We start from the raw sequence: 11,239 nt of genomic DNA, 5'->3' as shown, positions 1-11,239 counted from the left end.
TCATCATCATCATCATCATCATCATCATCATCATCATCATCATCATCGTTATCATCATCTCTGGCTTCTGGACCACCCGCCACCACAGTCTAAGTGGAGAATTTTTTCATAGCCCCTTTTCATCAACTGCTCTTCTCCAGCCTCCCCCTACAGATATGGCAGCTGCCTCTGTCCCTGTGGGTGACATTTCACCTAGAATGAATCGTAGTGTGGTCCTGCAGGCTTCTTGCACTTGGTACAGTGTTTTCAAGACTCACCCTACAATGTCCCCAAGGCCAGCACTTCCCTTCTTCTGATTGTGAAAAAAATCCTCTTTCCGTTTAGTGCTTTATTTGTGAATATATCACATTTCACTCAGCCATTTGTCACTAGACTGGAATTTGGGCCACTTCTGCTTTTGAACCATTGTAACGCTGTGTGAATGAATATCCCTGTGTGGGTCCTCCTGCAGCCGTGCTCTTGTTTTTCTTTGGAGGGACCTTAGTGTGACATCTGGCTTGTATGACACCTCTGCACCTTGGTTTGTCAGTGCCGTGGTGTGTTCCAGGGCGTGCCATCTGATACTCCCACTGGCCACCCATGAGAGTGCTAATTCTTCACGTCCACACCAGTTCTTCTTACCGTTCAGCTTGCATCTTAAATTGTGAACCATGACACTGAGTAGGAGGCAGTGAGGGTTTTTTGGTATGTGCTGCGCGAGCACGCATGTGTGTGTGTGTGTGTGTGTGTGTGTGTGTGTGTGTGTGTGTATGTATGTGTGTGTGTGTGTATGTATGTGTGTGTGTGTGTGTGTGTGTGTGTGTTTGGTTTGATGAAGTATTGTGTTTGTTTGCATATTTTGTTGGGTGTTTGTTCATTGAGACAGGGTCTCATATAGCCCAGGCTGGTCTTGAATCCATTTTATAGCCAAGAATGACCTTGAATTTCTGATCTCCTGCCTTTACCACCCAAACACTAGGAGTAGGGGTGTGCTCTGCCATACCCCACAATGTTCCATGCATTCTAGGTTCTCTGCCAGCTGAGCTACACTTCCAGTTCCCATGGCAGTTTTTATTTGCATTTTACTGACTAATGAACACATTTCTTATCGGAGAACTGTCCCTTTCTGTCCTTGGAAAGCTGGATTATCTTTTACAGTCCACCGTGCCCGTACTTGTCTTTAGCCGATGTGTTTTTCCACTGACAAACACATATAGTCAGATTCCTTTCTATTTTGTTCGTAGTCTGTCCACCTACCGCGTTTGTTCTTTCCAGCTTTGCCTCCTCGGGTTTTCATCAAGCACTTTACACAATTCTCCTCCATCCTTAGTTCACCAATTACACATCTTCCAGTGGTTGTTTTAGCAGTGCTGTCAAGGTGGCTCAGTGGGTAAAGGTGCTCGCTGCCAAGCCCAACGACCTGAGTTTGAGTCCTGAAACCCACATTATGGAGGGAAGAGAACGGCTCTCTAAAGGTCTTCCTCTGACCACCGTACACACACCATGCCACGTGTAGTTCATGCATGCACACAAATGAGCGTTAAAATCCTTCCAGAGGGTGTGGTAGAATTTTCACCTTGTTTTTAGCCACTTAAAGTTTACATTCACGCAACACCCCTTCATGTGAGTGGGGGCACGTTCTCATAGCAAGAAGCCCCTTCCCATCAGCACGTGTGCTGTGCCCCGCCATTCTCTCGGTGCCGAAATCAGATGGGGCGAGTCGTTTGTATTAATTCACGGACCCTCACCAATATTTTTTCAGCTCTTTCCCTCCCCTAGGGTGAGATTGGGCAAGTCTAGGGGAGTTTGTTGTGAGAAAAATCACCTCCCCACTATGGTGGATTTCCCCTTGGACACCAGGTTCTACTTTCATAGGGAAGACTGTGGGTGTGTTTCTCTGGCTGTTCTTCCCTCCTCTTCTAAGCCCAAGTGAAGAACCATTCTGATTTCCCCATTAATACTATTGGCTTCCTGGAATGAAGCCCACAAAGGAGTGAGAGCCTGCGAGTGGGCCCTAGGAATACAGCTTGAGGATCTCCAGGAGGCACTTCTGCAGTCTTGATCAGCTAGCTTCAGCTCCGGGGAACCCTTTCATCCAGGACTCTTGTTTTCTATATGTTTGGGGGCACTGTGGCTCTCTGTCTTCGGCTCTGACAGGTCCAAGAAAATCCACTGGTCTCAGTACGTCAGCTTTTTTTCTGGTTAAAAGAATGGCAGCGGAAATGTGGAAGCTGCTTACAGAGCAGTGCCCAATGTGGAAATCTTTGTGGCTTTTTTGTTTGTTTGTTTGTTTCATTTTAAGTTACTTCCTTACACTTGCCAGATGTATGACTGTCACGTGCTTGTCCCTCTTGCCAGACTGTGATGTCTTTGTGGATGTGTCATCTGCAGCTGGAGTCTTTCATGTGAGCTGCTGGGAACATCCATTGCTCTTGTTTTGCTGTATTGGGGAGACTCGCTGAACCCGCAGTCGTGAGGATTTTGCCTGTGTGCTGTGTAGCTCCAGGGTTTGTATTTATGCCCGTGATCCAGTTTGAGCTGATTTTTATGTGTGATGTCGGGGGAGGGTCCATTTTCATTCTTTTGTATGTGGATATCTGATGGTTGCAGAAATGTGTTGAGAGGGCTTTTCTTCCCCCACTGCACTTCCTGGCACCATTTCCAAAACTCAATTTGACCATAAATAGCAGGGTTTATTTATGGATTAATTCCTACCCCATTGATCTGTCCTCATCCAGCACATGGTGTCTTAGTTGCTGTCACTTTGAGGTCAGTGCTGAAACCCGACATGGTGACTCTTCCCATTTTGTTCTTTTCTTTCAAGATTATTGCCCTGTTCTAGGTCTTTTACATTTCTAGGGAATTCTGGGCGGTTTAGGAATGGTACCGAGCTCCTTAACACATACATCTCTCTGCGACAGAGTTAGGGGTTGGACTTGATCTCCATTTCCCAGGCTCTTTGTCAACATGGGTGACATCTGGAGTCTGATGCTGAGTCTGAGCATTTATTTGGGCTCTGATGATGTCTTCCACACTGGAGGAGTCGTGTGCATATGAGCCAGCAAGGAAGAAAGCCCAGGAGCAATCACTGAGGGGTAGAGGCTCAGCTTGAGCCAGCAAGGGTGGAGGCCGTGATATAAAAGTGACCAGCTCCAAAGGGACCAAGCTTTCACGCTCCTGCACTGGATCTAGGTTTTGAGGGGCTCTGTTGGTCAGGGCTCCAACAACCCACCATAAGCGACTGGAGAAGAGCTGAACTTGGACATTCAGCCTTCAGAGGTGCAGTAGAACCAGAACAGGAAGACATCATAGGAGTCCTCCTGACGACAGCACCTGGACTAGTCCAGCGGAGTCTGTGGAAAACAGCTCAAGGAAGCACTTAGAGTCCACGGCAGCCTACCATTGCCGCACTCAGGGCCACTTTTCCTAGATGTTTTTGCAGAAGTTAGAGGATAGACCACAGCCCCTGTTGTAGCACTGCTTACATGGTCAGGGCCACAGCAGATACTTGTTTTGTGACCGATACCCCGGTGCCAATTTGCTTCCTTCCCACCCTTATAACACACCTCTGCCAATCTTAGCATTCTCTTGGATGAAGCCATAATTCAGACCTTCATCCATGAGGGGCCTGAGCCTATGGCTGCCTTTATCTTCTCAGATTAGAGTTTTGTGTCTGTCTGCTCTCCATCAGAATTAGGCCAGGGAGTACGTAGAAAGACACAGAATCAGAGTCCAACCTCCTCTTGGTGGTTAAAGGCAGTTCCTTGGCTGGAATGCAGGCCCCTTCCATTCCACAGGGGGGCCACGGAGGTGGGGCCAAGTGCTGCGGGGGTGATACCTCCCGCCAAGGAGAGAGCTACAGAGATTTCAAGATCTTTGGAGTCCCTTCAAGCCACCAGCCAAGTACTGATTGGTCTGCGCCTGCTATAGATACAAGGACAAGAGACCCCCAAGTCAGGAGACAGAGCCACCAGAAAGGAACATACAGAGAGAGAAAGAGAGAGGGAGAGAGAGGGAAGGAGGGAGGGGGAGAGAGAGAGAGAGAGAGGAAGAGAGAGAGAGGGAAGGAGAGGCAGAGAGAGGGAAGGAGGGAGAGGGAGAGAAGGAGAGACGAGTGTGTTCTGGAGAACATTGTATAGGAGTAAGAAAAACCAGCTGCCTCTGAAAGGTGAAGAAACGGGCCAGGGTCTGTGCTGCTTTCCCAGTAGGAAGAGGTGAGGTAGAGCCACACATCCTTGACCTTGGAAGGATGATCCCAGAGGACCTTGCTTCTTGCAGGATGACTTGTGGGCAAGTGGGAATTTTATGAGACACCATAACAGAAGGAAGAGGCGGAAGACGAACACCTCCGACTGTCGCTCTCTTTGGTCACTCTGGCCTGAGTGTCATCCTTCTCCGTGACCATGTAGGCTAGTTGGTCTACAGATCTCGTTTATTACAGCATCTTCTTTTTAATGTGTATATTCTTGGCAAGGGCACATATGTGCAGGTATGTGGTCATGTGTATGCAGGGAGGGGACAGAATTTGATGTCTTCACTCTCTTGACTTGATTTACTGAGTCGTGATCTCTTGAACACGAGCTCGCTGATGCAGCTAGTCTAGTGAGCCAGCCAGCCCCCTCTCCTTGCCTCTACCTCCCGAGCACTGGGATTATGGGTGGCCTCCATGCCTACCTATCTTTTTATGTGGGGGCTGGGAATCAGAATTCCCACGCTTGCATAACAAGTGTTTTATCCACTGAGCCCAAGCCCTCTACACCAGCCATTTTTAAAACAGTTTCGGTTAGGAATCATTGGCCTGAAAGCTATAGTCACTTAAGGTGTACAAACTTTTATGTTATTACAGCAAAAATTGTAAATAATCATTGAAGCAAAACCAAGTAATGTGGCCATTATCTTCCTATCATTATTGTATGCATGAGGGGAAAAGACTGAATTTCAAAATCTATACTTTTAGGAATTTCACGTTATAATCCAGTGTTAACTACTGTTACTATGTCTCTAAAATGTTCTGATCTGCATACCTTACACTTTATTCTTAACCTACATCTGCCTCCCCGTCCCCTTCCTCACCTATAACAGCTGTTACCCACAGGTCAAAGAGTTGACAGGAAAGCCAGTGCTGACAGATGCCATAAGCTTTACCTGAGTCTTGTCTTCAACATCCAGGGAAAGGGCGAGTCTGTGGCCACTGGGTCCAGAGAAAAGGACTTGAGTGCTAGCTCAGCAGGCTTCTAGGCACTGGACATCCCCTTTGTGGAGACAGCTACAGGCATGCTGGTCTTCAGAGCATGCATTTGCTGTGAATTAGCTGTCTTCCCTCTTAGGGGACCTAACCCCTCTCAGGTGATAGATTATAGAGCTGATATTGGCTCTGGAAAGTAAGAAGGTAACTGTGTCTCCTCCCCCAGGCAGCTGAGAGCCTTTGCCTGTCTAACCCTGTTCCCTCTGACTACCAAGATCCCCAGGCTCCACTGGATACCATCCCACACTCCACCTCCTGAATCAGTCAGTGTTCTCCCCTGGGCTTCGGCTGCTTGGATGTGCTATCACCAACATGGAAACGAGGGGATGAGTTATAGCAGTGACTCCCATCCCAGTATCCCCAGCTCATTACTTTCCACCTTGTGGAAGGAGACCATGTATTATAGGTTCCCTGGCCTTTCCTCTTCAGCCTGCCCATGCAGGGGTTTTCACTTCTCAGCACTCTTCCAAGGAGGATCTGGAATCTTCCCTTGAACTCCATAACCTGGTCCCTAAAAGCTGTCCTGTAGTGTTTTGAAACCCAACCCAGGTGCTCACACCAGGAAACTGGTTCCAAGCCAGGGAAGAAAGTCTTTAGCCACATGTTCTGACTTACAGCCCACCCATGGCCCCAAAGCTCACTCCCAGGCCTGTTGTCCTGGTTCTCACTGGTGCCTATTAGATGTCCTGTAGCTCCCAAGAGGGTCCATCACCGCTCAGCCTGGCCATGCTTTGCAGAGACACAACTAAGGTTCTGAGGGAGACTGGTAAGTGGAGACAGCTATTGAGGGAGCAACAGAGCCCTCACGGTGCCTACCAGATCCTCCTGGAAGGGACACAGACCGGGGGGCCACGTGCAGGTTCACAGAGCACAGGAGGGTTGAGGCAGCTGTCTTTCCCATGCCATGCCCCGCCCCCATCTGGTCCTTAGTGATTTTGCTCTCAGCTATAACAGATGGGCTTCAGAAGAGCAGAATACCTCGGAAGCCAGGGGTTTCCTCCCCAGAGCGCCCGAGTGGGCCATTGGAGCAGTACTTCGAAACTGCCCATAGCAACCAGCACAAGTCACTGTCTTTCTGTCCGCAGGAGAATGACTACCTTCAAGACTGCCTGGATGCCATCCAGCAAGACTTTGTGATTTTTAACAGAGAAAAGTGAGTATATATATATATATGAAGGACCATAGAACAGGGGCTCCACAGCACAGATGTCCCAGCAGCCATGTGGCCTGTGAGGCCCGTCCCATGCTGAGAAGGACAAGTGATGAACATGGAAGGTAGAGTTGAACAGTCTCAGCTCAGGCCCCTGGAGGGGCGCCCTGGGAACCTTCTAGGTGGACTTAGATCCAGTGGTTAGAATCTCAGGGACACACTTGGCTCAGACGAGAACCAGTCACCTCCCGGTGACCCCTGCAGTCACACCTGCCACTTGGTCACTCACTCAGAAAGGCTTTCCTGACTGTCTAATACCAGTGGGGCAAAAAGGGCACAGGTGCCTGGCAGGGTAAGACTAACACCTGCCTCAGTGGAGATAGCCTGGTGTATCGGGGCCCAAGGAAGGGGTCAGCACTCCCCCCGCCTGGGAAGCAAGGAGGTCTTCCCAGAGGCAATGGCTCTGTACTAGGCTGGGGAGGATGCTCAGAGCAGTGTGGTGCTGGTGGTGGACACTGGCCCTGGCCTGCGGTTAGAGGAAAAGATGAACTGTGGGTTTGGCCATACTCTTTGAACAGAGCCTGAGCTAGGCCCTCAGCTTCTTCTGAATGAGCTGAGATGCAGAGCCAGCCGGTGACTTCCAGCCTCATAGCTTTGCGGCCAGCAGTAGAGCACCGAGCCTCCCATGCTTCTGATGTTCTCAGCATCCATGTCCACTTTCTGGCTCCCTGTGTTTCCAGCATGTACCAGAACAGGGCTTCCAACAAGAAAGAGTCTTGGCATCCAACAGGAGGGACACATCCCATGGCTCCTAGGACAGAGCCATATAGTCTACATCCGGGGTCCTTGGACTGCTACTGAGGCTCTGCCATTTGGTGAGCTACAGATTCACTTGTATGTTTGTCGTCCCCAATGCACTCCAGGTTGAAGAGGAGCCAGGAACTCATGAACGAACCTCTCCCAGGCCCTGAGACTTCAGATATGACAGATTCCACTGCAGACAGTGAGGCAGAACCCACAGCCCTGCCCATGTGTGGCTCCATCTGCCCCTCATCTGGGAGCAGCTAAGCCAACTGGACTGTGTCCTAGGGCAGTTCTCTCTCAGGCTGCTTTGAAGACTCAGGACGGCCAGAAGGAGGCAGCATTGGGGCAAAGGCCTGACCGCCCAGCCTGCCCCTGTCAATAGGGTGAAACTGCTGGGAGCCATGGGTGCCCATCGTCGAGAGTGGTGGCTGGGCAAGGAGAGGCCTCGGTACCTCGAGTGGTTACTTGCACCAGAGAGGGAGTCATGCAGCCATCACAATGGCTGGCCCCTCTAACTGTAGGCTGGCAGATTACAGGTGGCCAGGGTGGCACAGTAAGGCAGAAGCCCTTGGCTTTCTGGACCCCTTTGAAGTTGGCTGTACATAGCCTTGTGGCCAGTTTTTGCTGTGGCCTGGCCAGAATGGCCTTGAGCTTGCCACTCAAGGCTGTCGGGGTGGGAACAGGCCTTGTTGATTCTGATATGTTATTGAGGGTGGGGGCTGGGGGAGGGAGTGGGTGGGATGGCTAAAGAATGTTTTCTAGCGATACACACTGCTCTGGCAATTTCTGCAATTTGTGTATAGTTTTCACCCCTGAGAATTACAGTCTAAGAACTGCCGTGTCGCATACTCTGTATGTTATGTGCCCGTGAAGTGATGGCATCCCGTGCCTGCAGTTTTCCATGGAGAAAGTGGACTGGGGCCGCTGTGTAGCTGGTGCCCCAGGACGGTGGCATTCTGGTGGCTTGCCCCAGCCTTTACAGAAACTGGAAGAGGGCTGCTGAGTGCAATTTGAAGCCCCAAGCCAAGTGAATATTGTCAAAAGCTTAAGAGAGCCTCAGGGTAGCAGCCAGACAGCATGGCTCCTACAGGGCTGGACAGGAGAAACACAACCAAAGAATATGATGTCTGCCCCTCACACCCCAGGGTTCAGTGGTCAGAGGAGCCACTTAGAATGAGGCCAGCCACATGGGCCTCTTCTCTGCCCTCTAGCCCAGTGTTCCACGGGCCTATGTGGGCTCAGTTGGGAACCACGCCATGCACAGGGCCCTCCCAGGACAGTAGCCACCCTGGTTACCATACAGAGTATCTGGGTGCCAGCAGTGCTGTAGGTTCCCATTGAAACACTCCTGCTGCTGAGGATGGATGTTGGGAGGAGAAGGGACAGGTAGCGTGGAGAAGACCTCCAGCTTCTGGAGGGATCCCCCACTTGGGTTAAAGAACTGAGACCACCTCCATGAGAATAGGCGAAGGCCAGGAGGCCAGCCCAGAGGTTCCAACCCCAGGAACGCACTGATAGAAACTGCCTGGCTACTTTCCTTCCAGGGGTTGGGCCTGGCTGCCAGCAGCTGTGCTGGTCTCCTGAGCTGTCCTCCACACTACACCACACCCGCAGGGCACACCTCACAGTCTTTCATTTACTACCTCGCTCCAGCTGGAGTGGTTTGAGCCTGGCCAGGCAGAGCATGGGTGTCCTCCTGCTGACCCTCTGGCTGTATATCACAGCCAAAGATCCTAAGAGAAAGAGCCTTTCCACCATTCAGGTCCAGCCACGCCCATGGCCCAGAGCAGGCAGAGACTACACTGGTAGATGGCATGGGGTTGGGCAGAGGTGGCAGCAGCAGTGGCAGGCTCTCCCTGGTCCCTGTGCAAATGTTTGTGAGGGACAGAAGTCTGGCTGGCAACACACAAGCAGCTTCTAACCCAGAGGTTTTTTTGTTTTTGTTTTATTGACCCGACTCACATCAGGCTTGGCTGGTGGCCGGTATCTGGTACAGCAGCATGCAGATCCCTGGCTATGGTTTCCTCACAGTACAAAACCGCTACTCTAGTAAACCTATGGAAACACGCTCTGTAGGAAAAGGAAAGTGTCTTAGCTAAGGGATCGTCAAACTCCCTAGAGGGGGCTGCTATAGGAGCTCAGGTTTGGTCCTTGGAAGTGTATGTGGGAGGGAGCTACCCTTCACCAAGAAACTGATGGATCCCTGAAGTCACAGCTGCTCCGCAAAGCGGAGGCTCCGCTCACCTGCTCTCCTCCCTGCACCAGGGCAGACAGGGGGACAGGCCCCCAAGGAGTAGCTGCACCTTAGCACAGAGCTGGTGGAAGCCCCCAGGCTTCCACAGGGCAGTGATTTCTTGGGGGTGTGGAAGCAGCAGACGCCCGCCCTGCCACCACCCAGACACTGGAAAGCTCATGGGCTCGAGGCAGAGAGCTCTTCATGGGAAGACCAGGGGGGCAAGAGGCACCTGCTCACTGCCATGCCTAGTCCTCACTCTGGCAGTGAACTCTCCCTGGATTCGGCCCTCTGGAGGGGGTACCTCATTGGGGTCTGGGACTCCGTGGGGAGAGTTTTATGGGGAAGGGGAGGGCAAGGCTGAGCACCGTTCACGATAACGTCTACAAAGGAAGGAGCTAACTGAAAGTGAGTGGTCCCCACATCCTGCCAGTGGGGACAGCACCAGCTTGCCAGACCCCAAGTCTAGGAGAGAGAAGTGATGTTGGAGCGTCCTCCAGGGGGCGCCATGATCTTCTGAGCTGTACGTCTGGCAATATGATCATCAGCCTGAGACCCTGAAGGAAGGGCAAGAAAGTGTGATAAGGAGGTTGAAAGGGGTGGGGACATGGCAGGACTCTCCTTCCATCCAAAAGGGAAGTTAGAAATGGCTGGCTGTACCCGCTAAGCGAGGAACACAGAGCATATCTACCCAACCTCATACTCAGGGCTGCTTTTCTCCCCAAAGCCATGGCTGATAAGGCAGGTGGCCAGTCAGGCTGCTCACCCAAGCAGGAAGATGAGAGAGTGCAGACAATATGGTAATAGAGCCCCTACTCAAGGATTGGCAAAGTGGTAGAGAGAGTCTGGCTTTGGTCTGTAGGCAAGATGGGAGACTGGCAAGTCCCTTGACCACTTAAAAGCCAAGTCTGTTGGTCAGCATGGCAGATTCATTATAGCATGTCCCTAAGTGCTAAGGACCACAGCTCAGACCCATGCCTCATACTTTACCAGTGGTTCTGGGGCTAGTGGCACTGAGGGGGCTGTATTATAACTTGGGTCCCCAGAGAGGGTCCCTCTCCTCCCACTGAGGCTGGACATTCTATGTGTAGTCCTGAGCTGACGTGCCCTCTCCCAGCTTGCTTGATTCAAGCTGAGGGTTCATCTCAGCAACACTCCAAGGGCAAATGCTGGGCCAGGAATGGGCTTCTGTAGCAAGGGTACACACCTCATCTCCCTCCAGAAGGCCTCAAACGAGGCCCCTCACTAGGGTCGGTACCTCCTACCCTACAGTACCCACACTGGCTGTCCACAGGCCCACCCCTGGGATCTGCCCTGTGTGTGTACATGTCCAAGTCTCCAGCTGAGCTTAGATTCCTTTGGGCCCAGGCTGGACTTAGCACGGAAGAGCCTCTTATCCCATTCCCAGACCCAACTCACCAGACAGGCTGAACCCCGACTGGTGCAGGTTGCGCACGGGTGGCACCGAGATCTTGCCTGGACAGGATGCACGAGCCTGCGTGCCACTCCCTGGCTTGGCGGGTAGCATCACCTCATGGACAGGCCCGTCATACAGGCCTCGGGGCACACCGTGAATCTCTGCTAGCTGTGGGGCCAAGAGAGCTTGGGGTTTAGCTAGTTAAGCTGATGGAGGGTAGTATCCTGCCAGCCTGTTCTGCACCCGAACTTTGCCCTGCTCAGTAATCCTATGCTCCCCTGAAATAGAGGAACACACACAGCTTCATACACACCTCCTTCCTCAGTGCTCTCCCTGCATATCAGTCTGTCTACACACACAGCCAACACACACACACACACACACACACACACACACACACACACACACACA

At 51.6% G+C, this 11,239-nt stretch overlaps 2 protein-coding genes across 2 annotated transcripts in view; one reads left to right on the top strand and one right to left on the bottom strand.

Annotated features, from left to right (window-relative positions):
- The window catches only part of Stk32c (serine/threonine kinase 32C), a 79,574-nt gene extending 71,558 nt beyond the window's left edge, over nt 1-8,016 (top strand). The window contains exons 11-12 of the mRNA XM_055608873.1: nt 6,310-6,377; nt 7,298-8,016. Coding sequence (XP_055464848.1) covers nt 6,310-6,377; nt 7,298-7,442 — 213 coding nt within the window. The 3' untranslated portion in view covers nt 7,443-8,016. The remainder of the gene's footprint in view (nt 1-6,309; nt 6,378-7,297) is intronic.
- A 1,095-nt stretch (nt 8,017-9,111) lies between these two features.
- Dpysl4 (dihydropyrimidinase like 4) overlaps nt 9,112-11,239 on the bottom strand; it is a 15,758-nt gene continuing 13,630 nt past the window's right edge. Inside the window, exons 13-14 of the mRNA XM_055608868.1 lie at nt 10,831-10,996; nt 9,112-9,968 (exon numbers count right to left, since the gene is read on the bottom strand). Coding sequence (XP_055464843.1) covers nt 9,877-9,968; nt 10,831-10,996 — 258 coding nt within the window. The 3' untranslated portion in view covers nt 9,112-9,876. The remainder of the gene's footprint in view (nt 9,969-10,830; nt 10,997-11,239) is intronic.

The sequence above is a fragment of the Psammomys obesus genome, unplaced genomic scaffold (genome assembly GCF_907164565.1).
Source record: "Psammomys obesus unplaced genomic scaffold, mPsaObe1.curated_primary_1811, whole genome shotgun sequence".
Lineage (NCBI taxonomy): Eukaryota > Metazoa > Chordata > Mammalia > Rodentia > Muridae > Psammomys > Psammomys obesus.
Note: the sequence above shows the minus strand (reverse complement) of the source record. Positions and strands in the feature narration are given on the sequence as shown.